Below are 27978 nucleotides of genomic sequence, written 5' to 3'. Positions count from 1 at the left end.
GCACGAAAAACAGAGGTATATCGCGAAAACCCTTACAAAACAGGCCAAGGCCCTCTGCCTGTGGCACAAAAGTCGTTACGTACTTGTTGCAGCGAAGTATATTCCGAGGATGCATCGTAAATCCCGTGCGGTTTCCAAGAGCTGTGGTAGGTTTATAGCCTCTAGATAGCCTAAGTACTATTAAATATAGCTAGTCTAAAACAAGAAAAGTAGCTCTATGTAGGCTACAAACATGATTAGCGCTAAACATATGTACGAAAACAAATATTTAGACTCCTTATTAAATTCCCTCTTGCGCACTCCTTGCATCTACTTCCTAAACTCCTTACAGTCAGTTGATTCGCGATGGTTCCAAAATCAATATCCATCATCTTTTCCCCGTACCACGTCGGCCTTCGGGACCACCGCGTTGGCGACGGGCCCAACCGCATTCGCGCCGCGGGAGTCACAGAACAGCTCAAAAAGCTGGGCGTTCAGGTCCATTTCCTCGAGCTGCCGCCCGTCGACGACTTCGAGGGCGAGATCGGCCGGAGCTTCGAGCTGCTGCGTCGCACATCGCAGGCCGTCGCGGAGGTCCGCGCCGCGCACTCCTTTCCCCTTGTACTGTCCGGGAACTGCATGGCGAGCGCCGGTGTGGCGTGCGGTCTGGATGTTGCCGAGCTCGGGTGGATCTACTTCGACGCGCACGACGACATGGATACGCCGTCGACAAACATGAACGGGTACCTGGACGCCATGGGCTTATCGATGCTCGCGGGGAAAAGCTTTGAGCGGCTGGCAAACACTATCCCTGGCTTCCGGCGGCGCGAGTACACCAAGATGATTTACTGCGGGCTGCGCGATGTCGAGGACAGCCAGAAGCAGACGGTGCGAGACGCCGGCGCCGAGGTCATTTGGGGTGAAGCAGGCAGAATGGTGGATTTCGCGGGGGAGCTTGCAAGAGCTCTGAGTAAGAGAGATTACTCGCCCGCACTAGTCCACCTGGACCTTGATGTCTTGGACGAGACGGTGGGGAAGGTCAACGGCTTTGAGAGCCCGGGGGGGTTGCAAGAGGACGACCTTCTCAGGTGCATGGATCTGGTTCCGCAGAAGGCCACGCCTACCTCCCTTACGGTTTGCTCGTTTAACCCGGGATTAGGAGACGGCGATAGGATTGCAGCTATTGGTGTAAAGGCCATCACTACGTTTGTCCGCTCACTGATTAAGTCCGGGGGCTTGAGCTTGGAATAGAAGACTCGTTCCACAGTACAAAAATGTCGTAGATTACTCCTGCACTCCTCTCTACCTAGCCACTAAGCATAACACACTGCTAGTTGTCTGACTTCTCGTTAACACTACGCAAATAAGAAGTAAAGCAGGTGACGATAAGGATGGTAGCACAGTAGCAATTAAATCAGCAATACCAGTGCAGCAACGAGCGTCTGCAGCATAACACTCGCACTGACTACTAAGCTACCCATCTGCAGCCCGCGGCGACGTGTCAGTGCAGCGAAGAACCTGGCGGGATAAGATAACAGCGATGAACAGAAAACAAAGGTGCCACAGTTCGAGACTGGATGGGTGCATGTTGATGACCGTCCATGCGCTGACATCGGAGCAGCGCAACCCGCTCAAGCACTCGCCTCGCGACTCATGCGACTGGGAAACGCTGAGGTTATTGCCTTTACACTATCAGCGCTTGATGTACAGAGACCCAATGAATCAAGAGTGACTTGAGTTCAAACAAGTCGAGAGGTATTGTGAGCATTGGTGTTGGGTATTGCGGGTCAAGGTAGATGGCTCTGCACTGATTCGATCGTGATATTGGTGTTTGCCACAACGTGTCGAACGCGTCTAACTCACTCTATACGTTCAGTTTGCTGTCTTGCAGGGTGAAGTATGGAAGTTGACAAACGAAAGTGCTGCAAAGTATTTAATGTGGTGTGCATCGCAGCTTACTATAGAGTCCCCGCACTCAGAAAGAGTAGTCTCTCACAGATGCATATATCGTACTTCCTTAAAACGGCGTTTACTCCAGCCCTGGCCCTTCGTCGACCGATTCAGGGCAACCGCGATACTAATCATACCATTCCAGAGACTTCGACCAGTCCTCTCGGAGATCCGAACATGACCGTGTCGCAGCGTCGAACACCTCCCTCGCCGTCCCCAGCAATGACAAGGGAATCCGGTGGTTCAGACCCGCAGTAAGCAGAATACTCTTGAGCGCCTTCAGCCCAGTTTTGCCGACTCCCTGCATCGTATACGCCTGCTCAAGCCATTGTCCAGCGCGCGGGAATGTGGCCGTTCTTGCCGCGGTGCTGGATGTTCGCCACCGCCGCTTTGAGCAGGGCATTGTGTTCAAGCTGTTGAGTAGCATGGATTAAAGCTACCACATTTAGGACCTCAGATGGTACGAATTACGGCATCTTGCTGTACCAGAGTCTCTCGACCGCTGAGAAAGCTGTATACGATATGGATGACTGATGGATCCACGGAGCAGCACTCTCTATAAATTTCATCACGACGTCCGACTACCACAAGCGCTTAGACAACATGACCGTCAGCCAAGACCGTCAGTTTGTGCGGGGTGCTATCCTTTGGCAGATTCTGTTGAAGCTCGTGGCCAACAGCGTGAATCACAAACGCAGTGAGAACTCTTACCAACGCCTTCTAAGCCATCGACTCGTGGAGACAGATGGACTATCGGGTTTTCGCAAATTTTTGGATCAGAACCGTCACCGAAGATTGAGCGACTTCAAACGCGAGTTTTCTGTCTCCACTATGGGATTGCTAACTTACATTGTGTACGTCGTCCCGCTCTGGCAACAATGATATATACGTCCCGACCAACTGACGATTTATACAATGTCGACATGCTTCCTTACCCTCCATGAGGGCGTTTCACTTCACTGCTCAAATCCAATCTAGTTAGTGAATTGGTTCCAGCTCTGCACCTCCAAGGGGCGGAGAGAGCTCCTACTCGCCATATAATTTCCCCCGCCCCCAGCTGCCTTGCTCACAGCACACCACAACCGCGAACATAAGACTCAACCTTATCCGAAAACTCCGAAGATACCACCCACATCTATACAAGCAATCGCTGAAAATGGCACCTCGAAAGCGCAACAACACTAAGAAGCACGAGCGCGGCAAGAAGATTTCCAAGAATGCAATCATGACACTCGTCTTCGTGGGAGACACGTCCTCGCTGTTTTTCAAGTCGCCGTTGGAGCTGCGGAATCAGATATACGACTTCCTCTGGCAAACCTTCGAGATGATCAAGGTCTGGCAGCGCTCCAGCAAGACCTACATCACGGCGTACCTCAACGATGACATGAAGGGAATACAAGAGGACTTCAGACAGCTTTGTAAGGAGCAGCCGCAGTGGCCTTCTTCTTGTTTGCCGAGGTGGCTCTTGACCAACAAGCTTATCCTGCGCGAGGGCATGGCTCGATTCAGTAGCAACAGCCACTGGATCCTCCACTCGGTACGGTCAGTGCTGACCATGCCGGGACCATTCCACCCAATGAGCCCCGCCACAATCATGTTGCCAGGGCTTGCTCGATCCCTCGATCTGGGTCCCTTTGGATACAAGCATTCATTCCTGGAGCGCGACGACCGCTTCGTTCTCCACTTCGGCAAGCGCGACCGCAAGTGGCTCAAGAATCTTACGCGCTGCCTCACTGAGTACAACGCCGTGGAACACGTATCTCTCACCATCCAATACGTCCATGAACCAGCCGAGGGTTATCCTGCTACAGTCGACCTCCAGCCACTGCAGAACCTGTTGTATGCGCTTCCACGCCTTCTCTCGATCTCGGTGAGCATCGCTACCCGCACGCCTTGCCGCTTTGATCGGACCTGGATGGATGGAATTACGCTTACAGAGCTCGAGCGCGTAGTTGCTGCTGTCATCGGAGAGACAGACCTGGAGGTTGAGGTCTCGGAGCGGGTAGTATCGCATGGCTACTTCTTCCCGGCGGTGTTCCAGGATCAGACTTTCACGTTCACGAAAGCTTGAGTTTGAGCGTTGGGGCGGTACGGGTGGTGCAAGGGAGGATGAGCTTGCTAAGACAGATTTACTCCATCAAGGAGTCGATGAGACAGTTGTGGCGAGAAGGAATCACTGGTTGCAAATTGCATCTATATACATGTTTGATATGATTTGAGCAATGAAACGACTCGATGGAAATCACTACACCCTGATTGTTGAGACGACTATGCAAGCATCGTGACTGTGAAGCTGAAGAGGTGTCATGACTGTTGAACTCATTACCCTGAACTGTGGCACGTAGCAGGAAAGCTCTGGATATCCTCATAGACCTGCGATGCTAATTGTGAAGTTCAGATACATAGCAAAGCACAGCAGCCACATGACCGCCAGGATTTCTCCTGCGACATACGTGCATTGTGTAGCGCCAAGTCATAAAGTGCAAGCTACTAGGTTGGCTCCACTGCATTTGCATTGTGTATACAGCGATTCCTTCGTACATACGAACACCACGCTTCGAGGTAGCAATGTACGTGATGATCGCACAACATGTGTCTTTTGGTATCGGTATGCTGATTGCAGGCGTTTGCATGTCAAAATTACTGAGGGACGTTAACACGTTGATTTGATCTAACAGGATGTTGATTTGCGTGAAGTCCTCGCTCGAATGGCGAGGTACTTCGGGGGGTGCGGACTGAGTCGATCTGTTGTCCTTCTAGTTGAGTCGAACGGCTCAAGAGATGATGCAGCATCTTAGGAGACCACAAATGAAAGTCAGAGTACGGATAAATGCCCGCGCAATGCGAAAGGTCGCTTCAAGTGTCATAGTCTTGTCGTATCCAGGGTATCTTGTACAAGCTCGAACGTAACGTCATAAATCAACCATTCTCAACCTCGCAACGGCAGAACATGCTGCACCAAGCAACTCTGTCTGCACAACGGACACTCCGGCTTCTCCCTCGCCCAGTCGCTGATACACGTCCAGCAGAAGACGTGTCCGCAGGTCGTCACACTGGGGTCCTTCATCTCCTCCAGGCACAATGTGCACTTCCTATTACCGCCTCCGATCCATCCCATTGTTTCCTCGTTCTCAAGGTCGAACTTCGGCTTGTCGTTTGATGGGGTGTGCGTCCATTTCTGCAAGTCTGATGCAGCAGCAGGCGGAGGCATCGAGGCATCAAACAGCAGCGCGTTGTTCGCGCTATACGCATTGGGGTCCAATGAGACCTCTGCGCCGCCACCAACAATGGCCGATGTGCCCACCGGCAGCGCAGTGCTGCCATCAGCGCTCGTCATCGTGCTGTGCAGATGCAGGTACCCCTGCACCGCCATCTGCAGAACCAATAACACGCCAAGCACTTCATACCCAATCCTCGCATCTGTCTCCTGCACCTGCCGTGTGAAGATATACCGCAGCCCCCAAATTCTCTTACTCAAATGGTAATAACTCCCCGAGAAATAAAACGTCGCCAGACTGAGCGCATACACCGGACTGGGGCTCGTAATCGTGTCCAGGTTCTCCAGCACGTAGTTCTGCACTCTCATTCCCCACGGCTTGCCGCTGTCCCCGCTCTTCGCCTGCACACGCGCATATCGCCGCAAATTCGCCTCTAGCTTCGCACGCATCCTTCTCCTCAGTTTCGGCAGCAGTTTTCCCAGCCCATACGGCCCGAGGATACACGCCAAGATGTACCCTGCGCGCCGCCCGAGCGCAGGCAGTCGCCCAGCATCGCCCTCGACCTGCACGATGTCGCAGTACTCCTCGCCCAGCGTGCGGTTTCCAATCAGCGTGGTGAGGCCGAGGTATAAGAGCTCGCTGGCTACGCGCGTCTCGGAGATGTAGGTGTGGGCGAAGCGCGCGCCGCGCAGTTGGCGCAGGAGCGTGCTGAGTTGGTCCAGGAGCACACCGCTGAAGTAGGCGTCTTTTTGGTAAGAGCGGATTATGTCGGGCGAGGTCGCGAAAGGGTATGTAAAGCGCGGTGGTGCGGCCATGGTGCGCGTGTGGTGGGGTTGAGTGTGCGCGAGGTGACGTGAGGTGGTGGTGATGGTGTTGGTGTTGATGGACGGTGTTGGTGGACCTCGGCTTGTGATCGGGAGCTTGGACGCGTGGCAGCAACCATCCAGGGACCGACGTCCTTCAACACAACATCACGATCATCGCCGTTTAGCGATTCATCAATTTGATCATGGTCCTTCGAGTCGCCCACTCAATGTCACCGTTCATTTGCTCGCGAAAGGTTACTCAACGATCTCCACGTCTTCCAACGCGCATGCAACCTCAATGAAGAGCTGGAGCTCCTCGGCAAGCCTCGCCGAAACCGGCCGCGCCCACTGAACAACGCAAACCCTGACCCGAAAACACGGAGATGCCAGGGACCGCACGACAGAGACGACATGCGACTCGATAATCGAGATCAAGTATGTTTGCCGTCGCCGAGCTTCCATCAATCAGCACAAGCCCGGCTGGCACAATCGGTAGCGCGTGAGACTCTTAATCTCAAGGTTGAGGGTTCGGTACGTTCATCCCATCAATCACCTTTATCTGTCAGAGCACTAACATTACTCAGAGCCCCTCGTCGGGCTAAAAGTTCGATTCCTGTAACAGGATTTCATTTTTGGCGGTGTCAAGAACATTATAACGCCTCGCTGTTTTCTTTGCCTCTTTGGCTTGGCTTATAGCTAGTTGTATTCTTGACATGTCTTCTGAAGAAGATGGCATTTTTGAAGGTCGTCTTCGGCGCTAGTGTTAGCAGTGCTGCTTACGGGACCTAACAACATCGAAACATGCGTCACAGGTGATGACAGACTGGTTCCCATGGTCGTCGGGCGCAAAGTACCGAGCATAGGTAAACGGTCAAAATAATTCTCAGCCGATGAGCAGCCGCTGAGAGTACCAAAAAACATGATGGCAAGATGCGTCGCCGATGACTCGACTACGCAGGAACGACAGCATGCAATTACCAGCTACGTTTTGAATATGGTATCATACAACCATACATGACTGTCCGCATACCCCCAGCACACTGAACAGCTGGATGTTATTCGACTTGCGCCTCGGGTTGCGGACTTGTCACCCGCAGGTGACCGCACTGCAAATGATCAGTTGCTTCTCAATTCCTACTGAACTCAGGCAGTCGGCTCCACTACCTCCACTGCCCAGATACAAGACCACCGGTAGTCTAGCGCTCCACATAGAAGTGAGCCATGCCGAGCCATGCCACCAGTGACAGCTCGGCTAAAGCGAGAACGACAGTGAGCACGATCTTGATCGTAATAGTAATTTCAACCGGGTCAGTAATACAGTCCAATATCAGCACTCGGCCTTGGATGCATGTTGAAAATAGGCGAGCCAGCCAATCACACATCCGTGGCTTGACCAGGGTGTGGTAGCCGTTCTCGTAACATAGCCACGACAAGAATCAGAATACACGACGGAGCCAATCAGCATCGTTTCCAGGTAAAGAGCGATGTAAGGCCCACCAGATCTATACATGATTGCACTGCGACATCAACGCAATGTCGAGCTGACGCGGGCTCACTTGATACCTTCACCGCGCGGTCACTTGTATATAAGGTATCGACATCTGTAGTGCAGATGTGAGATATCATCAATCTGTTCAAAACACAGCGTCCACTTCAACATCGTTCTAATGCTTCACTCACGTCTAGTCTCGTTGTTGACATGCGCTGGTCTAGCGTCCAGCATGACATTTCCTATTCGTCGCCGACAGAACAGTGTCTATTCTCTCACTTCAACCGAGTTTGGCGCCATCTTCGAGATTGAAATCAAGATCAACAATCAAAGTTTCTACGTTGTCCCTGACACAGGAAGTAGCGACCTCTGGGTTGCCGTTGACACCTTCCAGTGTGTTGATCCGTCAACCAACACTGAGATCCCGCAAGCAGACTGTCACTTTGGTAGCACGTACACGGTCCCCAATTCGACTGTATATGTCCAGAACCAGACATTTGGTGTGCAGTATGGATCGGGAATTGCAACTGGCAAGGTCGCATACGCCGATGTGACAGTGAACGGCATCACAGTCAAGGGTCAAAAGATCGGCCTAGTCGACAGAACCAACGACATTGGTGATGGTCTGGGAAGTGGAATTCTTGGACTCGGGTTTCCCCCTCTCACATCTGCACACCCGGGTACAGAGGTCGACAATACATCTCTGGTTTCCGACCGTGTGGTGTACGACCCGGTGTTCGTCAGCATGTACAATCAAGGCTTGGTCGAGCCGTGGTACAGTTTTGCCCTACTGCGGCCTCTGAGAAACTCGTCCACAAGTCCAGGTGGATGGTTTGGCCTGGGCGAACTGCCTCCCGTGGCACATTCCAATGACTGGGCGGTAAAGCCAATAGAAGTGACAGAAGCTCTCCCTGACGTCTTGACCGGAGGCCAACGCCTGATCAGCCTCATGACGTTGACCGTCGACGGTGTGGTGGTCAAGAACAATTCTATGGCCCTCCCATCTGGTCCCTCGAGCCCGTTCCAGGCCGTTGTTGATACCGGCAACCCGATGAATCTTCTCCCCATGGATGTTGCCGAATCTATAAATACCGCATTCAACCCTGTGGGCGTCTTTAACCAAGAATCGAATAGATATATCGTCGACTGCAACGCCACAACTCCAGACGTCGGCATCATACTCGATGGTCGAACCTTCTGGCTCAAGAGCCCGGATGATCTGATTTATTATGATACGAGTGGTACATGTCACTCCAGCATCGCACCAACGGCCGAAGGTCTGGGCATAGCCCTCAATTTTCTTGGAGATGCTTTTTTGAGCAATGTGGTGGCGGTCTTTGACTTTGGCAAGCAGGAAATGAGGTTTGCAGCAACGACATTCAATGATTCTGGTGCCCCGCCTCCCTTCGAGGGGAGTGCTGTAGTGCCCGATGCCTCCAGTTTCTGGCCTGCAGCCCTGGCGTTGGCTGTCGCACTTTGGCACCTTTGAGATAGCATGATCGGGCGAGCAACGTGTCGTGTCACTCTGTAGCGTCCATCAGTAGGTCCAAACACTCTGCTAGTCTGTCCATGTGGACATTAGATTCGCAAAGCTCTCGCGCGAAATAAACTTCCAAAGCTAGCGTATTTCCGCTGGTATCGTTTTCCTCCGTAAAGACCCGTTGTTGATCTCGCACTGAACTGAAGCGCTGGATAACGTTGAGCATCTTGTCAGACTCATATAAGCCCTCACGACTGTGACATTCTGAAAGCAGTATCGTAGCCCGACTGCACACCTGCTCATCTGCGCATTTCATGGCTAGGGTAAACAACGTAGCAATGATACCGGACTCAGAGGAAAAGCGTCTACTCGTCGTAGTCATAGACTTGCGCCTCTCCAGTAAACCTTCGGACAGATCCAAGATCTGACTAGCTTCCCAGTTGGGGATTTGCCCGAATACGAGAGGGTCTGCGGGATAATCTGCTCTGAGAAGCATAATGGAAATGTGCCAGTGGATGAGCAGGACATGGGCGCCGGAGATTACATCAGCATCGAGACAGATATTGGTCCAAAATCGGTCAAACTTCTGTCGCCAGATATGTAGGTACTGCATCAGTTGGATTTTCTCAGTTTGCACGGATGCTGGCAGCTGACAACTGATTGAAGATTTGTATGGCATGTTAACGGTCAGGAAGCGAAAGAGCAGATTCTCTATTACAAGCAGGCCATGATGAGCTTCGTCAAGATGTGGAAAAGCCGCGGCGTTGCCGGTGTTGACATCCTCGAGTCCGAGTGCGTATGCAAGGTCCACACGTGGCGTGCGTGCGTCGTCGAAGAGCGTGGCCTGTAGATCCAGACCGTTGAGAACCCGGCCCACTGTACTAAAGTTCTCGAGCTGTCTCGCAGGATTAGAATTGAGTATAGTAAGACCATGCTCTAGGTGGCGCATTGCCGCCTCAGCATTGTTGAGACCCGCTTCAACACAATAGAATAGAACACAGCAGATCAGGGCTGTAGTCATCGCTTCGAAATCAGATTGCTCTATGCGTCTTCCGAGTGCACGGAGAGCTTTGCCATATTTGCCAATAACTTCACCATCTATGACTTGGCGATCTGATGGTATGGCTGTGGTTTGATTGAGGTGAAGAGAAGAGAGTGCGACAAGTGCTTGCCGAACAACAGGCTCGCGATGACACCACTGGAGGATCTCCTTGTCCCAGAACTGAGTGTTAAAGTACCCTGAGATATCAGCACAGCCTTGCACACAAAAGTAATGCAAAACTCTCCGATCCTGTTGCGAGCCTGGTATCTTGAACGGTATCGCATAATTCTTGACGTGCGTTGTGGACATCGCTACAATTGTTAATGCAGCTCCGATGCTGCCCACTTTTGGCTTGTGAAGAGGTATCGCATAGCCATCGCATGTCCACCCAGCATGAATGCATTTCTGACACGATGGACGCGACTCATCACACTTTACGTGTCGCGTCCTTCACGGTTTAGCTTTGATTGGTCGAGGGAAACCTGTGAGTACGGAGACGTACCGACAGGTCCGACACCCACTACGTACTCTCGGTCCGCTTACTCTTGTGGTATCCTTCCGAGGAGTCGCTACATTTGCCATAGTGGATCGATCGAAAGGAATCTGAGTGAAATTTAGATAGGTGCAAGCGATCAAAGAGTAGTGGTGCATCATGAGATGCGCGCGTGCTTACGCCGAGCCGCTTGCTACCGGTACACCGTAAAGGATCCACTCAACATCAGGCTAAATTGCACCCACATGAAGCGGAAGTCGGAGATGGGAGGAACAGGTGGACGCTATTTGATGGAGTGCAAGCAATATGCACATGCACGGTCAACCCAGGGACGGAATCCTTTCGTTCCTCATCACGTAACATCTACAACATTTTCTGCGGGTCTGCAACCAATGGCCAGTATGTTGGGAATGACATACGTGCTGCAAGGATGTAGCACCGGTCTGTGTTTATGCAGGTCTGTTAATGGCTGAAACCGTACGGAAGAAGTACCATACCTAGGTACCTGACAGATATTCCTCCTGGGAGCTGGGAGGGACAAGAAACGGGTGACCCGAGCCAAAGAGTGTTGGTATTGCGGCTCCACACCGACCCGCCTAACGATCAATATAGGTATGCTGAATCGAACTCCATTCACTGACTAGCAACCATGGTTCAATCAGTTGCTCCAGAAGCTGTGATAGTAAGTAACAACTTCTAACGAAAAATGTGAGAATCCAGAGTCCAACGTACTGATTTCTAGGTTCTAGCCCATCGAAGCAACTCTGCTAGTCCTAGCACTCTTTTTGGCCTTCTGTCGTCTGATACCACGACTTGTGCAACGACAGTATCCAACGATCAGCGACAGCTTTCTGATTGCCTCGATCTTCAATGCCGTTGCACTTTTCGCTACCGATGTCATGACGTACCGCTGGGGTGGTATGGGAGGTGATGCAGCTGTTTCAGAGCCATCAACTGCCCGTGCCATCGGTCTCAAGAAGGTACGCATATCATTTGACGATATCTACAGGTGGACAGAGACTGAAAAAATCTATAGGTCCAATTTGCTGGCAACTACTTCTATGATACTGGCATCTACTTGCCGAAGCTTGCAATCATAGCGCTATATTTCCGTCTCTTCCCTGTCACTATGCCATGGCTGCGCAGAACACTTTACGTCGTTTCGTTCTTCACGGCCTCCGCCATGATTACGACGTGTTTCTTAGATACGTTCTGGTGCGGTCGGCAAGTGTCAGTGAATTGGTCGCTTGATGAAGCTGCCTGCAGCACGTTCAACTCCAAAGTCGTGTTCAGGGTCGACTGGATGATGAATATCACGACAGACGTGCTCAGTAAGTCTATCCCACCATAATCACAGCCATGTCTGACCATTCTTGTAGTCTGCGTACTGCCGTTTCCCCTACTCCATCAATTGCAGCTCAATCGTCGACAAATATGGGGACTTGTCGCAACCTTCTCTCTTGGAGTACTTACCATAGTTGTGAGCGTGATTCGTTTTGCAACTATAGAAGTGATCGAAGCGTGGACCAATGTTTGTGAGTGGACGATTAAATGACCGATATTCTGGACCTCAGCTGACATGTATACAGTCGTTCTGTCCATGGCTGAAATGGCCGTCGCGATCATGGTGGTATCCATACCATCAATGAGAGCATATATTAGACGCGGTGGAATCTTTGCTTCAAGACGCACGTGTGGTGATTCATATTCGAATCACCACCGCACACCCGTTGGGCGGTCCGAGCATCTCAAGCTCTCGTCGAGTGACAAGAGCACACACGGCTCGCGAACACGCCAGAATGAGGAGGATTCCGGTAGCGAGGTCGAATTGAACATGTTGAACAGGAAAGACGTCATCTACGAGACACGAAGGATCAGCGTGCAATTTTCGCCAGTCGACGATAGTTTTGAGTACAAGAAGACGGACTCAAAACCTTAAGAATAAAACAAGCAAAATCAACATTGCGTTGAATGAAGTGGCTAGAACAACTCTACAATCTGAGCTTGATCCATCATGAAACGTTTGTCATTTTGCGACCTTCTCACGAGCTTCTCCCCCCTGCATCATGTGCACTTGCCTTGAGGAATGAGTGCAGTAGACTAGGTACCTACTGTGTAAACGCGAGACTTGCCGGTATGGTACTGCCTAGCGAGTGCTAAGGCTTCGCGTCTGATAATTACACACCGTAGCCACGGCGCGCTTCGATCCTTACGCATCTCGCGCTACTAAGACGAACTTGCCAGTCATTGCATGGACGGAGATGAGACTCCTGCACGATTTTTCAAAGTGGAACTGAAACGCTCAGCTGAGCGCTTATCCCCGGCGGCAGGCGTTGAAGCGAGCCGTCCCGCCCAGAATTGCGATGTGAGTGCTCCACAGTAGCAGATCCTTCGTTCTTCGCGTAACGGTTCCGACCCGTGTCCTAGAGCTTTGATGTCTTGGAAGCCAAGTGCACACGCGAAGCATTTTCTGTGGGTCCCCTTGCGAGCTTCTTCTTCAGTACGGTCCAACACCACGAGTCAGGATGAAGTAAAGGAAACCTCATCAAGGTTGACTATTCGCGAAAAAGTGCGATATACTCTGCAATGGATTCCACTGAAGCATTGTAGATATTCTTTTCCCTTCGGACCCGCGTTCCGTAATTCAGCCATTTGACACGCCACTTCAACCGCGCCGCACAGTAGTGTTGAAATTCTTCCGGCCATCTGCACCAACAAACTCCTGTAGGATCAGGTCCCCAGTACAACACATCCACCGGTCTTATTAATTTGCGTGATAAAACTGTTTCTCATAGTGGTTCGATCCTTTGCAGCCTTCCCGAAGCGTAGCAAGTCCTCGGTCGATGATCCTGATATGTTCGGTCTGTGCTTTCAAGGGTTGGCTTCCTTCACTGAAGCAGTGATGCATTTCTAGTAGTCTATCTGGCAAAGTAGAATTTTTCTTCACGTTTGCACCTCCATTTTCGATACACGCTTTCTCTCTCCTTGTGATTCCGGACAAGATGGTGCATTATATCGATGGCAAGGATGTCATGGTACGTCAGCTTACTGTAGCGCATGCCCTCTATCCAGAAATTGCTACCCAATATTGAATGATTCTGACAATTGTGACAGATCTCGGAATGGATTCTCCTTGCTCTGGCCTACGTGTTTGTCGCCGCACGCATCTACACGCGCCTTTTTCGTCTTCGCCAGAAGCTGGACTGGTCCGATTACCTTTTGATCGCGTCAGCGCTCGATGCGCTAGGTCTCATCATTTGCGACACCCTCACGTACCAGATGGGCGTGCTGGACGACTACGAGACTAGTGTGAGACTGTCAAAAGTGTGTCTTACCTTACATTCTGGCCCCAATACTCCCTGGCTCACATCTGATTGCAGATATCGTTCGCATCCAATTACTTCTACGACTTTGGTATGGGTTTCCCCAAACTCAGTATGCTGGCCTTCTACTGGGCGTACTTCAACTTATCCGCTCATCCTGGTATGCGCAAGATGCTATACGGCATGACTGGCTTTGTCGTCGCTTGCTACCTCACTATCCTATTTGACGATACGTTCTTCTGCGGCGGAGATGTCTCTGTGCAATGGAGTCAGGAAGATGGCGCATGCTCCGTGTTCTACGCGCCGGAACCCTTCATTCTCAACTTCACGCTCAATCTAGCTTGTTATCTGGTAGTCTACGCCATCCCGGCAATACTTTTGGCACGAGGCGTACTCCAGAGCTCGAGTGGCGTCACACTTACTTTCGCGCTCGGTGCCCTCACGATCATTTCTGGCATTGTGCGCTTTGTTTGCCTGAAAGTAGGAACTGGTCAGGAGAACCTTGTCTGTAAGTTTTTGCGCCAACGCCCGCCATCAGATTCAGGAGTGACAAAGTGCTGATATCCCTCTTACAGACCCTTTGAGCATGGTCGAAATGGCACTCTCCATAATTGTCGTTTCGCTGCCCGGACTGAAGCCTCTCCTTGATAGCTCAAAAACCAGCAGAAATGCCTCGACAGTTGAGGATCAGCAGTACCCAGAACAGTTCAAAACTGCCGTGGCTTAGGGTATGCAAGAATCCGTATTGTCGCATGGGACTCGTCTAGAAACATAATTAGGAAATTTCAAAAGGAGAAGAGCAATGACTTGACACAGTGACCCTCTCCAGACACATCGTGGGATTGATATGAAACAATTGATTTGATGGTACTCGTCTATCCCATAATGTTCACTACCTAACGTGTACTACCCAGTCTATGATAATGATTTGCGATCCAATGGTCTTGCTTTGACCCATCCAATTGCGCATCCTTAGCCCGTTGGAGGATAAGAGAAGTCTGTCGTTGAAAGGAGAGCAACTCACCGATCCCCGTCCATGACCTAAACCCTCAGCGCAACCAGTGCCTTGAGTGGCGAGCACCGACGTTGCATCCTAGATAACATACGCTTTGTTTGTTTCACCGCCAGTGTCGTCTTCATCTGAATTTTACTAGCACAACTCCGGCCAGTACTTAGATCAGAGTTCTTTTAGTGTTGATGACTTTTGCAGTGCAAGATGTATATTATAAGTAGTCATACCAGCTCGATCGTAACACTGATCCGACAACCCTATATAGATGTACCATATCAGTCCACAGAACGGCCAGAAGCGAGCAAACTAGCATGAACCGCTGAACGGATTGATTAAACTGTACTTCGAATTCTTTTAGACTTTACTATTTCGTTTGGATCATCGCAACGGCAAAACAAGTTGTTTCACGTGCTGCTGCCACAAGCCCACAAAATCTTTACGATCAGACTTGTTCTGAAATCTTATCTCCAACTCTTCGTATCCAAAGCGGTTGAGATCTCCGTTTGCTCTGCGACTTGTTTGACCAAACCGTGGCTGCGATGATCTGTTTGATGCAGGCGACGTCAAAGAAGCATGTGTACCTGAACGCACCAACCCCGAAATTCCGGGAGAATAAGACGGCCTCCCTATTACATGACCAGAATCCTTCCGCAGTGTCGAAGTTGTGTTAGTAACCGATGTAGTCGATGTAAATGACGACTTCCGACGCTGTATAAGCTTGTCTCTGTTCCATCTTGATGGCTCCCTAGAAAAAACCAAGGTCAACTTGTCGCTGCTTTTTTTGACCGTGTCGTCTGACAGCCATTGAAAGATGTAATGCGGCTCTTCGACCCAATGCGCTTGTTCATCTGGCAGGGCGCTGGTGTAAAAGAGCAACGTCAATACTTCCAACACATGATCGCTGTGCTCTTCGAATCTTTTCCAAAGGCGGACATTTTTCCCACGGCACTCCGGCTTGTTCAAGTTGGATGAAACGGCTAAAACGCATCGATCAAACAGCAGCTCTGCGGCATCTATACCGTTGTTGGTGTACAGAAGAGTTTGCAACTTCAGCGTCGCTTCTGGGCCTGTAAAAGTGTATTTAATGTCGGTGCAGCGTTTGTCGAGCCGACCATGTGAAGACCTTGGAAAGTCAAGAGATACATCGCCATCCGGATATGAGGTCGAGAGAGGGATGCTCGGACCCGTCGCGGGAAAGCTCTGCAGGGTCCAAACCTTGACGACTCCGCCTGAGCGATACACTGATCTGATTGCAAGCCCCGCGTCCTCATTATGTCTCCAATGAAGGTCGCATTCTCGCGACTCTGGAGGACTAGAAGCAGTTCTGCGTTCGACTTGAACCTTGTGGCATAGTCGTTTCCACTCAAGGGCGCCATCGCCAAGGGTAAGAGTGACAAGTGACGTCACAGAGTACCTAGAGCGAAGGGAAGGCAAGGTGCCCAGTTCAGGTGTGGTATCGACAGTCACCACACTCGAGAGCATGGAATTTGGCGATGTAGCAGGACTCGTTTCTGAGGTCGAGATAGATGGGATGCGACTGGTAGACGCCGCAGGAAAGTAAGACTGGTCGTATGATATTCGACCTGGCGATACTGGGGAAGATGGTGTATTGCTGTTCGGTCTTATCGTGAATGTCGAGTCGCTCATGTCTAGATGAGCGTCGAACCGCGAGAATAGACCAGAAAACTCAGTATCAAGAGTGTATGTTCGTTGTGGTACCGGTGGTAGGTTTCTCATAACTTCCTGTCTGACAGCATCGCTAGGGATAAGATGCGTACGTCTTTCCACAGCTGTTCTTTTTGCACGATTCTCTTCAATAACGATAGCATCTTCCAACTCTCTCCGTAGATGATAGAGAACGGCTGCTGTCTGTGCGTCACCACTGAGTGTCGTTACCGGTGTGTCGCCGAGAGATAGTGGTCTAGTGAGACCAGCTTCTTGTGCAACCCGTTCGTCCTCGCTCTTCAACCAGCGACTAAACACCAACCATTCTTGGAATAACCCATCGGTATCATCAGCTGCGGGAAGAGCTCGTGGATCTGTGCGATTTGTGCTTGCAAAGGCGTTCGAAGTATACCATTGTCCGCCCAGGCTCATCGATCGAAAGGGTGCCGTGTCTAGCAATCGTTGGGTTTGCTTGGCCGCTTCGAGATGAAGTCGACTATGTGATGTGAGTTATCAAGGTGATGATTCGTATCTCTCTGGGACACTTACAGCTGCAGGAACGAGATACACATCTGTAAAGCCTGATAATGACCCGCAATCTGCTTTCTTAGTCCATCAATTTCTTTCTCCTTGCCCATGTACTTGATTGTGTACACCATCTTGGTGAAGTTCATCTTCTTATCGATGAGGTTATCTGCATACGGCTTGATGCTCTTCTCGCATCTCTCGATTGTGTCTTTGAAGTCCTCGAAAGGAAAGGGAAGCGGTTTTCCGTAATCTCTCATGAGCTCGTCCAGCTCAATCAGGCAATGATGGAAGGCCGTGAATTCACGTACGAGACCCTCCACTTGAACCTCAGAATTTTCGTTCGCGTCTGCAGGGAGTAAGTCAGATCCAAAGATGGATAGCATTAAGTATACCCTTGAAAGCTAAGTACACTCGTGTCGAAACCTCCACCAACTTCAAGACATCGGTCGGGCTAATTCCGAAAGACATGCCTCCTTGTCGGGCTTGCGCTAAAGCGCAGCTTATACCGATTGACGGGCTCTCAGGTATGTACTGACTTCGTTGTCCAGATCACCGAGACCATTGCTCTCCATAATCAATTCTCCAAAATTTGAATGGAGAGGGACATGCATTCCATCAAGGGCTGACGGGGTCATCCCAAAAGTATCGTGGAGTCGTGGCTCAGCGGCTCGTCTGACAGTCTGTGGCGGACTACCTATACCTGGTAGGCACGCGCCCACTCTCAACTGCAAGCTCAATTGGATTACCTATGTTCTGGCTCTCCAGGCATACCAAAAGCCTTTTCAAGATAAGGCGCAAGGCCGTATTGTCGCAGCGAGGCGCAGTGCATGTTCGTGTGGGCGGGTGGAGCTGGGCAATGAGGTCGCGAGTGACCACCACGTGGGGCCACGAATGGAATTCCTGGATCCTCGACAGATCTGCCAGAACACCAACCCGAGGGGGTCATACAGTCCATGGATTCCACACCTTGAGTATCAGAATTCAAGAAGTGATTACGATATGCGCTTTCCGCAACTATGGATCCTCTCCACCTGGAGGCTGGGAAGGTTCGCCGTTCATCCTGGTAGACCACGACTAAATACGACCACCGCGCAGCTCATATAAGACTCTAGCAAGGCTGCCACTCATAGCTGTGTAAGATCTAACGCCACCGACAGCCTCTGGCGACCCGGGTGCAGAGATGAGGTCGAATGGAGCATGGCGGGGGCGTTCGCGAAATTGTGCAGACGGATGTGGCTCACCGGTGTACCATCTATTTACTTAGAGGTCACACAGTCACCTGAATCGGCCTGGATCAAGTCTTGTGGCGGAGGCTGAAGAGAACAGTACTGCCTGATAGCATCCTGTATGACACGCTACCAAACATTGGGCTATAAGGAAGATACAGCATCTTGCATACACTCTAACAGCGCGTCGCAGTACACCTATAGTTCATTTCGAATCAACACGTCAATTGTCATTGGAATTTCAGGATGGGTGTTCGTAAATGGATTGAACGCCCGACTGTTCGTGGTCATCACGTTGGCGTCGAAGATTTGACAGAGGGTCAGCAAGGCGTGCCAGTATGCAATTTCAACGCTCGACATGCTCATGATGTTACTAATGAGAGTAGGAACTGAAGCGACGAAAATGGACACTTCAAACCATCGACGCCTCACCATTTCAGATTTGGGTCGTTGTTGTTGCCGGTGTGGGTTTCCTGGCTGATTCCTTTGGCCTATTCGCATTGAACGTTGTCACACCCATGATCGGATACGTCTATTGGCCAGAAAATTTGGACAAAGATGGTGTTCCACAAGTTCCTTCCTCTATAAAGACAGCAATGATGTGCTCAACTCTGGCCGGTACGATGGTCGGTCAGGTCGCGTTTGGATTTGCAGCGGATGTGCTTGGTAGACGAAAGATGTACGGCCTGGAGCTTGTTGTCATCATAGTAGGGACTATGCTGCTACTGATGAGCTCAAGTGGTGAGAAGAACAGTATGAATGTAGGTGGTTGGCTCATCGCGTGGCGCGCAATTATGGGTAAGAAAATGCGACAAAGGGGAGAAACTCAAGAAACTGACCACATCAGGGATCGGAATCGGAGCCGACTATCCACTCAGTGCTGTAATTACAGCTGAGTTCTCGCCGCGGAAGCATCGTGCCCGCATGATGAGTCTCGTCTTCTTTGCGCAGCCCATGGGTCAATTTCTTGCCAATGTGCTATCCTTGGCAGCTGTCGAGGGCTACAGACCATACATCACGAACACCAAAAGGTCATGCTCTGTCGATGGTATCGATGATCTCCAATGTTTTCGCTCTATCGATCGCTTATGGCGGTTGGTTATTGGTATTGGTATCATTCCCGCGATTATTGCGCTAGGATTCAGGTTCACAATACCGGAGAGCCCCAGATACACACTCGACATCCTTCAGAACACTTCAACCGTGTATGAAGACACCAAAACCTATTTCGGTGTTCTGGGTCTAGATGCTGAGGCCGGTGAGCTCGAAATACTGCCTGCATCAACCGAAGATCATCGCAGGCCCTCTACCTCTTCCTCTGACATCGCGCCCGAAGACGTTGTTGAAAGCGACAGTGACGATGAGAACAGGTCGAGTGCAGTATTCACAAGGCCAGTGGGCACATTGGAATCTTCATCTCCACCCGGTGACCCGAGCCATGTGCCTCCACTCGCATCTTGGACTGACGCCAAAAAATTCTTTATCGCGGAAGGGAACTGGCAATATCTTCTGGGAACATCCTTGGCATGGCTGTTCCTAGATTTCGCGTTCTACGGTCTCGGTATGTCTTCGCCACAGATTGTTAGCCATATCTGGCAGGATCCCAAGAGTGGCCGCCCGAGCGTGTTTGACTCTTTGCGCGACAACAGTCTCCACACTTTGGTGATGGTTTCGATCGGAACCATTATCGGTGGACTTTTGATGATCAAAGTCATTAAGTACGCGTCACCCAAGGTCATTCAGTTCTGGGGGTTTCTCGTCTTGTTTATGTTGTTCATCGTGACGGGCAGTGCCTGGACGAAGCTCCTGGATACGGAGCGTTCTGGATTAATTGTGCTGTATGTATTGAGCCATATTGCATTCAACTTGGGTCCAAATGTGACCACCTTCATCGTAAGTCGGGGCCGCCTAGAGACTTTTGTCAGTAAGGCTCACTATCTCTAGATACCAGCGGAGGTTTTTCCCACCCGCTATAGGTGTGCCTGCCACGGCATTGCAGCTGCGGCTGGGAAACTCGGGTCTTGGGTCGTGCAAATCTTCCTCGCGTACGCATTCCAGAACGATGATCAGGGCGAGCAGTATGACTGGGAACGTGAAAACTTTGGTCACATCCTGCAAGTTATGAGTGCTTTCATGGTCGCCGGCGCGGTGGTAACACACTTTCTCGTCCCAGAGACGCGGGATCATGACAACAAGAGTCGAACATTGGAGGTACTGGCATGCGGAAAGAAGGTCATTGATGAATTGAACCGACAGCGACAAAGGGAGGACGATGAGGAATGATCATCAACAGATTCTTAAAACTAGTAATTGTAAATGCAACATTACATCTGCGCGCCCTTATCCTTAATCCTTCTCATTTGGATGTTTGCTTGTCACTCACATGTGATGTGAGCTATTGTTAAGTCAGCGAATTGCTCATATACTTAATTTGAAGAAAAGAAGATATTGCGCAGGCGACTAAGCTTGCATCTCGGAAGTCAGAGAGCGATGTTGATACAGAATCTGGTTGACAGAATGACTTTCTGAGACAAAGGACCACCAACCATACCAAGACCTGTGCCGAGGAAAGCAAACAGTTATCCCGTAAATTTATCAAACACTTGTTCATGGGCAAAGGTTTTCGAAAACCTTCCATGCTCGGTTCAAACGTACTGGCGGCGTTACTGACACCGTCAAAGAAGCTTGTGTAGAGCTGTATCGATGTTAGCCAAGCGTTTCATTCCTTGAATTAGACTATTTAACTTGCCAACGGTCACGAAAGCTTTCAAGATCAAAGCTGCAGTTGAATCTCTGTTGGCATCATTGCTATATTTAATTGCTGTGAAGGAAACAAGAAACCAAGAGCGTATTCAGATGATCGATATGTTGGACCATTGATCTCCTGTGAAATCAGATGGAACGAAACTATATAGGGAGCGTACGGAGTAACGTTCCTCAAGCTCGTAGAGCGGCTCAGTCATAGGTCACATGCTTGGTGACTTGGGCCACTCTGCTGAGCGCCTCCAGCAAGATGGTGACGCTACTAAGCTATTCAAATCTCATCTGAGTGGCTTCTGAATACTCCGACGTGCTCTGCCGTGATAATTCCATTAGAACAGCCATATGTGCTCGAGGTAATTTGACATTACACATCAGCTGATCCGTTGAGGCAATTGCTGGTATACCTACGACGAGAACCATTCATGTCCTTTGATGAACGAAAGATCTTTCAAGTAGCGATTACAGAATCCCATAGGAGTCTGTAAGCATTCTAGCTGCTTTACGTATCGCGGCTGCGACTGCACATAGCCACCTTTACCTTCTTCTTCCTACTCCCTGCCGCGAGGCCCGCACATGATAATGGAAGTCGAACATTAGCATTTGCCTAGCAGATACCAACAGCTACTGCGAACGAACACGACTAGGAAGTCACTAGCCAATCTTGCCTTCTAGCAGTTGCAACAGACTGCGCAAGCAGAGCTGGAGACGAAGCGTTACCACTAGTCGGGACGTTAGCGAGCATGGATGAGTTTGGTATAAATTCTACCGGATGATGAATGCTTCCTCAAAATCGTAGGCAGAGAATGACTCGAATTGAGGTACATTGACTGAGATGTAGAATGACGGTGACGGAACCCGCTGTCTTCGAAGGTAACACACAATCAAAACCTTGCTGTAGCGGAACTTGTGCGTGCGAAGAGAGCACATGGGTAACCACTAATCACGGAACACATCAGAATTGACAATGCACGTTCGCGCTAACGTGTTCTCAAGGCCCCAGTCTGGCTCTGCCTCGTGCTATCGAACACCAGTCCCTCATATTCAACAAGATGCCGTATATACAGTACCTATTCCGTGGTTGGTGAAGCCAAGTGGAGTCCGAGGTGGCTATTGCAGGATCAAAGAAAGAGTGCCAGGCTGTTGTGCGGCCCGATGCGTTCCGAGGATTCCGGATGTACATCGGGTTTTGGAGGTCCAAGCTTGGGCTCTGCTCCAAGCCATTGGAACCCGGTCATCGTTGATCATCGTAATGTCTGATACTAAGCTGGTGAAGTGATCTCATCATGGACTTAATTTCTACCACGTCGTAAATAGCAACACACTTGCTCACATGCATCGTATGAGGGTTTGGTGGTGTCCGGTGGCTTGCAATACGAACAAGATGAAGTCACATTTCACACAGGCCACTCGCACCAATAAAGTGGGTTCTGATCGACAGCCCCACACGAGAGCCCGACAATGATCTCACAGATCCACCCATACACCCACACAATTCTATCGTAGGTCGCCATCTTGGCTGTATTCGGCGTATCGGCGCTGGTAGCCTCTCTATTGGCGCAAACCCCTACGCCGAAGCGCCGGAGACGTTGCAACCTCCAATCAAGGGTTCAGGTTGTAACCGAGGCGGAGGACCTCCAACGAGGGTCGCCGTACCCAAGGTGACCCGGGGTTCAACGCTGCCATTCTCATTGCTCTGACAAACGTTCCCTGATGTTAGTATTTCTCACGATACCTGTTGTCACAACCAGATCATTCAAACAGATATCGCAGCACTGGACAAGGATGCTTCAGTCTCTCGTGAAGGTACATAAGCCGACAAACTCCAACGCTTCATTCATACAGCATCCACAGCGGCGATATCCCCAAAAGTCTTAAAATAACTGTTTGGCGACAGCTAGATTGTAAAGAAGGTACCGGCTCGCTGTCAACACGAGGCTTAGCTGTGCAGCGAAAGGTTCATTGCCATATGACCATACACGGAGGTGCTTCCGACTGTCCACCGGGCCGCTAGGCAGACGTTTTGCTCCATCAGAGTTGCAACTTCAGGGTGTATTTACAGTGTTGTAACTGGAGCATCGATACCCACATGCTCCGGCATTGCGGGTTGAGTGGATACGGTCAACACAGCCGCACCATCTTTGAGCTTATCCCACGGTTGCAAAAGTGTCGGACCATTTATGCCGAGGGATCTACACCACGATTTGCCACACAAAAGTAACTAGTGACCGCATTGAGCACAAGCGATTTCCAATTATGTTGCAGCGAGCCTTGCAGTTACATTTTCTGCTCGTGTTAGGCAGCTCGTAACTGAAACCTCCGCGTTCTGTCGAGAAACAGTGTCCCTTGACGTCAAGCAAATCGTATTTGCTCTCGAAATGCCGCAATATCCTTTGAGGGGATGATCGTACGTCAGGTATATAAGTCAAGAGGATCTCCTCCATTGAACAGCATCAAACAACCATCTGCACAACAACCGTCTACATCTCATCACCAATCACCACGACTTCAACCTTTACCAATCATCTTTGAACAATCAACACCTTCAAAATGCAGTTCAAGGTCATCGCCGCCACTTTCCTCGCCTCCGCTGGCCTTTCCACGGCCGCTCCCCTTGAGGTCCGCACCGAGACCTGCCCCGTCGTCCAGCAGGGAGACTACGTCTGGAAAATTGACAACTTCTACGCTCGCAAGCTCGACGGCAAGACTATCAGCTCTCTCCAATTCAACGTCAAGGCTACCAACGGTGGCACTGCCGACTTCAATTGCACATCTGAGGGCGATGTTGAGGACAACAAGTTTTACGAGTGTGGCAAGAACTCCTTCATCTACTGGGCGTGGAACAGCGACCGCTCTGGTCTTCTCCTGAAGCAAGATGTTTCCGATGACATCCAGTACGTCGCTACCACCACTCTCCCCAACTACTGCCGCGCTGGTGGTGCCGGCCCCAACGACTTCGTCTGCCAGGGTGTCTCGCCTGCCTACATTACTCTAGTCCCCTACCCTTCCAAGCTCGAGTAAGGGATCTCAGAGCTTTGGAATGATGCTTGAGCTCAACCCTACGGGGAGCAGGAGTGCAAGGATGAACAAAGCGTAAACTGTGTAGACATTAGATTCGGTATTAGCGACCTCACTCCTTCTTGTATATACTATTTTTTCAGGTGTCACGATATCGTCATCTTTAAGACTCACGAATGAACATCACCATCAACATCATTACCCTCTTGTTTGTCACAACATGCTACGCGGTGATAGTTAACTTGGCTGAGAGCTGGTACAACAACTTCTGCAGTACACAATGGCAAATAGAAAATATCTCTGACACTAATCTATAGCCATAGTAGCCTGTTGCTGCGATCACGATTATGGCTTGACTGTTCCCGAAGGACGTACCAGACAATACAGTTGATGAAACATGCTAACGCCGTGATTTTGGTAATGAGGGCCGCTTAGTCCGTCAGGTTTGCTATCCTATACATCTCTCGGGACTTTTAGTGACAACCTTGCCATGTAGATCGAGCAGAATCAGGGCCTACCGCTCGAGATCACACCATTCGAATCGTTCTTTTCACCATCTTGGCCCGGTATCAAGGCATGCCATGCTGCGTGGGTGACATTCGATGGAGGGTCAACGAGAATTTGATGTAAGTTGAGTCGCACAGATTCCGTCGGTATCCCGAGCTTCGTGTCTTTCAAATCGGACAGCGATGCGGTCAACTATCTCGAAGAAACTGGAATTAAGCCTTGTCCGCCATTGTTACTCTGCCCGTCAAACAATGAACTCAGAACCCAAAGCTGGTGGGACCGCATTCAGCCATGTCAGCTCGGAACAGCGGAAAAATCTTTTACAGAGCCTTGACCAACTCGGTGTCCACTGTTGTATCCAGGCTACTATAATTCAGATGGACCAGTGCGGTCTTTGCTGGGATGCAACTCGGGCCCTGCTGGCATCTCGTGCGCAACTCCAGCATGCATTTCATGTGCGCCCTGAACATAGGCATACTTGTCCGGGCGCGCCGCAAGCTCGGCAACTGGAACGCCAGCATCGATTTCACCAAGAATCACTTTTCCGTCCTTCTCAACTTTGTGATTCGGAGTGTCGTCGATTTGATGAATCTCGGGTTCGCTGGACCTTGGTTGATGTTTGCGTCTTCGCAGGAGAAAGAATATGAGACCGACGATGACGCCGAGTCCAACAACTGCTCCTACAACAGCACCAGCGATTGTTGCGCTTGAAGTCTTGCTAGAGTTTCCTGCCGCAGTTGTTGTGTCGCTTAGTGTCGCCGTGCTTGATAGCGAAGATGTAGTCTCAGCTGACGACGAATTGCTTGGTAGCGACGTTGATATCGGAGCGATGCAACCAACGGAAGGAGTGTTCTCGGCGAAACCATCAATGGGATGCGCATAAGCATTATCACCAGTTGTAGTAGCAGCCCACGGTTGCAAACGCGTCGATCCATCTTCGTCGTACGCCACCGCCGTTTCTGTCACACCCATCGTGAAGGGGCTGTAACATGTACCGCCATAGGCTGGACGGCTCGCTATGAGTGGGTCTTCCGGTGGGGTGAATTTATACCCTCTGCAATCGTCAGCTGCAAATCGACAAACGGTCCTTAGCGAGAGGGCGACCTACGATGGACAACATGCCATGTACTTTTCCCGTGCAAACTGAACGCAAAAGTTCTGCGGACATACTAAGGGACTCATGACAGGGACCACACTCGATCCGACACTCGCCGAAGATACCGACGTGTAGCTCTGGAGGAATTCGCTGGGGTAACAATCCGTAAATGTGGTGTTAGCGACCGGGACAGGATCATTGGCCCAGATGTTGTAAAAGGGTGGTGGTTGGATCGTCAAGCGATTCAGGGTGCATGAAGCTGGCGGAGTGAATGTTGTCGACAAGGCTATCGTTATTGTTGGTTGTTCAGGCCGGGAAAATGACGACGAGCTTGCCATTGTTTCTGAGGCCTGTCGGCCTTGAAGTCCTCGATGGAACATACTTCACGGAACTTCGAGAGACGTTCTGACTTTCGACGTTAATCGATAGCTGATTCGCCCAATTAAGTTACAAATTGGAGGTAAGGGCCTGGAGGGTCAAAGACTGTGGAATTGCTAGAAAGACCTCGCAGGCCTTCAAGTGGGGCGACGGGCACTATTTATCCGCTGATAAACCACGGCATGGTCTGCTTATGTAGGTTGTAGGAGGATCAACTTCCCTTCCTTAGTCATCCCAGGCACAGCAGCTGTAGAAAGATGATTCGTCCACTTTTGTACCGTGCGGTCTCTAAATACCCGAGCCTACATCTTTTAGGAAACAAGCATGGGTAAGCATGGGTCGCGGGGGCCGAATAATGCAGGCCTCTCGCGCGACATACCGCCCTCTCATTCGCCAGCTCGTTCAAACCCGTCAGGCTAAACTTAGTCTGTGCATAGCTCCGCGCGAACGGGTATTGCCTTCAAATGCAGCAGCGTTACTTCAGTCATTGCTCCGAAGTTCGATCGCGAGGCTGGATTGCGTATATTACATTGCGAATCTTTTGGGTAGTGATGTACAAACCGATTTACCGTGTCTGTGCCTGTTCGCGAAATGCGCATCTTCAGATGATGCTTTGCCCCACAACTCCCTCTCGCCACAATCGCTAGAGAAAACCCCTACAGACATCGACTATTTTAAGCTCGAGAATAAATTCTATGTTCGGTTCGTGCTTGTGATCTTCTTATAATGTTCAGCTCCAGTCTATGGTAAAGCTGGGCTTGGGTAAGTAAAGAAGTCAAGGTAGGTCACAGTGTCTGCCCCTGGCTGATGGCATTACAAGGTATTGCGATGTCTTTGTAGATGAAAGCCTGTAACAAAAAAGGCTGGCCTGAAATACTTTGGAGCTGGTCACATCACGAGCGTTGTCCAAGACACCCCTCTCTCAGGTCTACATGATTTGGCTATTACACTCTCGACTGTGAATTGGGAGCGACGTTGGCTCTGCTCTCGCGGCGTGCAGGCTGGCTTCGAGAGCAGCATACACGCGGCATAAAGTGTGACTCAAACACATACATCCGTGTTGAGCAGCATGTGCTGTACGCCATTAATAGTATGGTTAGCGAAGGCAACCGGAGACGATTAAGCTTAATTTTGCCATAACGACTCCGGCAGGTATCGAAGCACAAGTTGCAACTGGACCGGTAGAATGGTCTTGGTGCTAGTAACTGTCAACAAGGCAGTAGGAGTCAGGGTTGCTGTTCGTGTTGATGATGTCGTTGGGGATTCTAGTAACGCAGGTAATGTGTCATACCCCTTGACGCAGTACTCTCTACTAACTACCTGTAAGCGCCAAGGAGCTGAGCGTCCGAAATACTCCTGCTATCTGCCATTAATGCACAAACATAATCCTCGTAGACAGTAAATGTGATAGAGCAGGTCGGCTGTGGTGGAAGTATTGAAGTAGTTTAAAGTCAAAATGCTGCTCTGTCAAGGCTTCCTTCACGGCCTCGATGCACTCCCCTTTTCTGTAGCTCTCAAGATCAGGCCATCCATGTTCCCTGTAAATCCTCTGCAGCACTTGCTCCATCGCGCCATTATCCAAGTCCAGACCACGTGTTGATTACCTGCCTGGAATTGACTGCCATGAGCCGTGCTTCAGGAGCACCGTGAAGAAGACCGGAATAGTCCAAGCCGGTGCATCGCAACGCCAATAGGCCTCCTCCTGAGAGGTCCAAGCTTCAGAGTTGTCTTGGAATTGTTCTTAATCCGTCTCCTCTTTAATCTCACCAGAACACCTTTGTCAATAGGCAGTTCCATGTCTCATGTCGAGTCGGATAAAAGTGTTCTCGTCTTTGCTACCGTCAACAATCCTGCAAGTTCTAGAGTACAGTAATATTACGTAGAAAATTCTCTACAAGAATTGTTCTTCTAGTTATAGAATAGTGCTTAGAGAAGGCCTCGCGAACCGCGGTCGCTCGCAACCTTGATGGTCGTTAATCATCGGGGTACGCATCAGCTCTAATGTCTT

General features: G+C 50.4%; 11 protein-coding genes and 1 non-coding gene across 12 annotated transcripts; 8 read left to right on the top strand and 4 right to left on the bottom strand.

Annotated features, from left to right (window-relative positions):
- Nucleotides 1–308: 308 nt before the first annotated feature.
- Nucleotides 309–1372, top strand: C7974DRAFT_395190 (uncharacterized protein). Its single transcript, XM_046141957.1, has one exon. The coding sequence runs from the start codon at nucleotides 346–348 to the stop codon at nucleotides 1228–1230; it is 885 nt and encodes a 294-aa protein (XP_045997533.1). The 5' UTR covers nucleotides 309–345; the 3' UTR covers nucleotides 1231–1372.
- A 1160-nt stretch (nucleotides 1373–2532) lies between these two features.
- C7974DRAFT_376563 (uncharacterized protein) lies at nucleotides 2533–4000 on the top strand (the record flags this gene model as incomplete). The annotated part of the gene is made up of 2 exons (XM_046140283.1): nucleotides 2533–2783; nucleotides 2926–4000. The coding sequence occupies 2 exons, from the start codon at nucleotides 2533–2535 to the stop codon at nucleotides 3998–4000; spliced, it is 1326 nt and encodes a 441-aa protein (XP_045997532.1).
- A 548-nt stretch (nucleotides 4001–4548) lies between these two features.
- Nucleotides 4549–6026, bottom strand: C7974DRAFT_395189 (Pex12 amino terminal region-domain-containing protein). Its single transcript, XM_046141956.1, has one exon. The coding sequence runs from the start codon at nucleotides 5960–5962 to the stop codon at nucleotides 4859–4861; it is 1104 nt and encodes a 367-aa protein (XP_045997531.1). The 5' UTR covers nucleotides 5963–6026; the 3' UTR covers nucleotides 4549–4858.
- A 405-nt stretch (nucleotides 6027–6431) lies between these two features.
- Nucleotides 6432–6498, top strand: C7974DRAFT_t73. Its single transcript has one exon. It is a non-coding gene; the product is annotated as a tRNA-Lys (tRNA).
- A 992-nt stretch (nucleotides 6499–7490) lies between these two features.
- Nucleotides 7491–8996, top strand: C7974DRAFT_192839 (aspartic peptidase domain-containing protein). The gene has a single exon (XM_046136626.1). The coding sequence runs from the start codon at nucleotides 7621–7623 to the stop codon at nucleotides 8929–8931; it is 1311 nt and encodes a 436-aa protein (XP_045997530.1). The 5' UTR covers nucleotides 7491–7620; the 3' UTR covers nucleotides 8932–8996.
- Nucleotides 8997–9300: 304 nt separating this feature from the next.
- On the bottom strand, nucleotides 9301–10546 carry C7974DRAFT_454683 (uncharacterized protein; the record flags this gene model as incomplete). Its single annotated transcript, XM_046145927.1, has 3 exons — nucleotides 9301–9402; nucleotides 9467–10396; nucleotides 10508–10546. 3 exons carry the CDS (start codon nucleotides 10544–10546, stop codon nucleotides 9301–9303), a joined length of 1071 nt encoding a protein of 356 aa, XP_045997529.1.
- A 325-nt stretch (nucleotides 10547–10871) lies between these two features.
- On the top strand, nucleotides 10872–12396 carry C7974DRAFT_424737 (uncharacterized protein; the record flags this gene model as incomplete). Its single annotated transcript, XM_046144444.1, has 6 exons — nucleotides 10872–11024; nucleotides 11070–11139; nucleotides 11207–11437; nucleotides 11494–11788; nucleotides 11837–11992; nucleotides 12047–12396. Exons 2-6 carry the CDS (start codon nucleotides 11107–11109, stop codon nucleotides 12394–12396), a joined length of 1065 nt encoding a protein of 354 aa, XP_045997528.1. The 5' UTR covers nucleotides 10872–11024; nucleotides 11070–11106.
- An 890-nt stretch (nucleotides 12397–13286) lies between these two features.
- Nucleotides 13287–14531, top strand: C7974DRAFT_192824 (uncharacterized protein). The gene is made up of 4 exons (XM_046136625.1): nucleotides 13287–13492; nucleotides 13572–13781; nucleotides 13838–14288; nucleotides 14356–14531. Exons 1-4 carry the CDS (start codon nucleotides 13460–13462, stop codon nucleotides 14505–14507), a joined length of 846 nt encoding a protein of 281 aa, XP_045997527.1. The 5' UTR covers nucleotides 13287–13459; the 3' UTR covers nucleotides 14508–14531.
- A 639-nt stretch (nucleotides 14532–15170) lies between these two features.
- C7974DRAFT_310982 (uncharacterized protein) lies at nucleotides 15171–17453 on the bottom strand (the record flags this gene model as incomplete). The annotated part of the gene is made up of 3 exons (XM_046138292.1): nucleotides 15171–16953; nucleotides 17007–17331; nucleotides 17378–17453. The coding sequence occupies 3 exons, from the start codon at nucleotides 17451–17453 to the stop codon at nucleotides 15171–15173; spliced, it is 2184 nt and encodes a 727-aa protein (XP_045997526.1).
- Nucleotides 17454–18457: 1004 nt separating this feature from the next.
- On the top strand, nucleotides 18458–20494 carry C7974DRAFT_454676 (major facilitator superfamily domain-containing protein; the record flags this gene model as incomplete). Its single annotated transcript, XM_046145926.1, has 4 exons — nucleotides 18458–18547; nucleotides 18598–19009; nucleotides 19059–20104; nucleotides 20156–20494. The coding sequence occupies 4 exons, from the start codon at nucleotides 18458–18460 to the stop codon at nucleotides 20492–20494; spliced, it is 1887 nt and encodes a 628-aa protein (XP_045997525.1).
- A 2702-nt stretch (nucleotides 20495–23196) lies between these two features.
- On the top strand, nucleotides 23197–24427 carry C7974DRAFT_192788 (uncharacterized protein). Its single transcript, XM_046136624.1, has one exon. The coding sequence runs from the start codon at nucleotides 23522–23524 to the stop codon at nucleotides 23990–23992; it is 471 nt and encodes a 156-aa protein (XP_045997524.1). The 5' UTR covers nucleotides 23197–23521; the 3' UTR covers nucleotides 23993–24427.
- Nucleotides 24428–26218, bottom strand: C7974DRAFT_192787 (uncharacterized protein). The gene is made up of 2 exons (XM_046136623.1): nucleotides 25605–26218; nucleotides 24428–25550 (listed from the first exon to the last, which is right to left on the bottom strand). The coding sequence occupies exons 1-2, from the start codon at nucleotides 25970–25972 to the stop codon at nucleotides 24863–24865; spliced, it is 1056 nt and encodes a 351-aa protein (XP_045997523.1). The 5' UTR covers nucleotides 25973–26218; the 3' UTR covers nucleotides 24428–24862.
- Between the last annotated feature and the right edge of the window lie 1760 nt (nucleotides 26219–27978).

The sequence above is a fragment of the Boeremia exigua genome, assembly GCF_020726555.1.
Source record: "Boeremia exigua strain MPI-SDFR-AT-0100 chromosome Unknown C7974scaffold_6, whole genome shotgun sequence".
In the NCBI taxonomy this organism is placed as follows: domain Eukaryota; kingdom Fungi; phylum Ascomycota; class Dothideomycetes; order Pleosporales; family Didymellaceae; genus Boeremia; species Boeremia exigua.
Note: the sequence above shows the minus strand (reverse complement) of the source record. Positions and strands in the feature narration are given on the sequence as shown.

What these genes read in the sequence shown, in the direction of transcription:
- C7974DRAFT_395190 (XM_046141957.1), top strand. Translation starts at nt 346, where the DNA reads ATGGTTCCAAAATCAATATCCATCATCTTTTCCCCGTACCACGTCGGC.
- C7974DRAFT_395189 (XM_046141956.1), bottom strand. Translation starts at nt 5,962, where the DNA reads ATGGCCGCACCACCGCGCTTTACATACCCTTTCGCGACCTCGCCCGAC.
- C7974DRAFT_192839 (XM_046136626.1), top strand. Translation starts at nt 7,621, where the DNA reads ATGCTTCACTCACGTCTAGTCTCGTTGTTGACATGCGCTGGTCTAGCG.
- C7974DRAFT_192824 (XM_046136625.1), top strand. Translation starts at nt 13,460, where the DNA reads ATGGTGCATTATATCGATGGCAAGGATGTCATG. An exon ending in TCGATGGCAAGGATGTCATG is followed by an intron (nt 13,493 to 13,571) that starts GTACGTCAGCTT and finishes CAATTGTGACAG; the next exon opens with ATCTCGGAATGGATTCTCCT. An exon ending in CTAGTGTGAGACTGTCAAAA is followed by an intron (nt 13,782 to 13,837) that starts GTGTGTCTTACC and finishes ATCTGATTGCAG; the next exon opens with ATATCGTTCGCATCCAATTA.
- C7974DRAFT_192788 (XM_046136624.1), top strand. Translation starts at nt 23,522, where the DNA reads ATGCAGTTCAAGGTCATCGCCGCCACTTTCCTCGCCTCCGCTGGCCTT.
- C7974DRAFT_192787 (XM_046136623.1), bottom strand. Translation starts at nt 25,972, where the DNA reads ATGTTCCATCGAGGACTTCAAGGCCGACAGGCCTCAGAAACAATGGCA. An exon ending in TACATGGCATGTTGTCCATC is followed by an intron (nt 25,551 to 25,604) that starts GTAGGTCGCCCT and finishes TGACGATTGCAG; the next exon opens with AGGGTATAAATTCACCCCAC.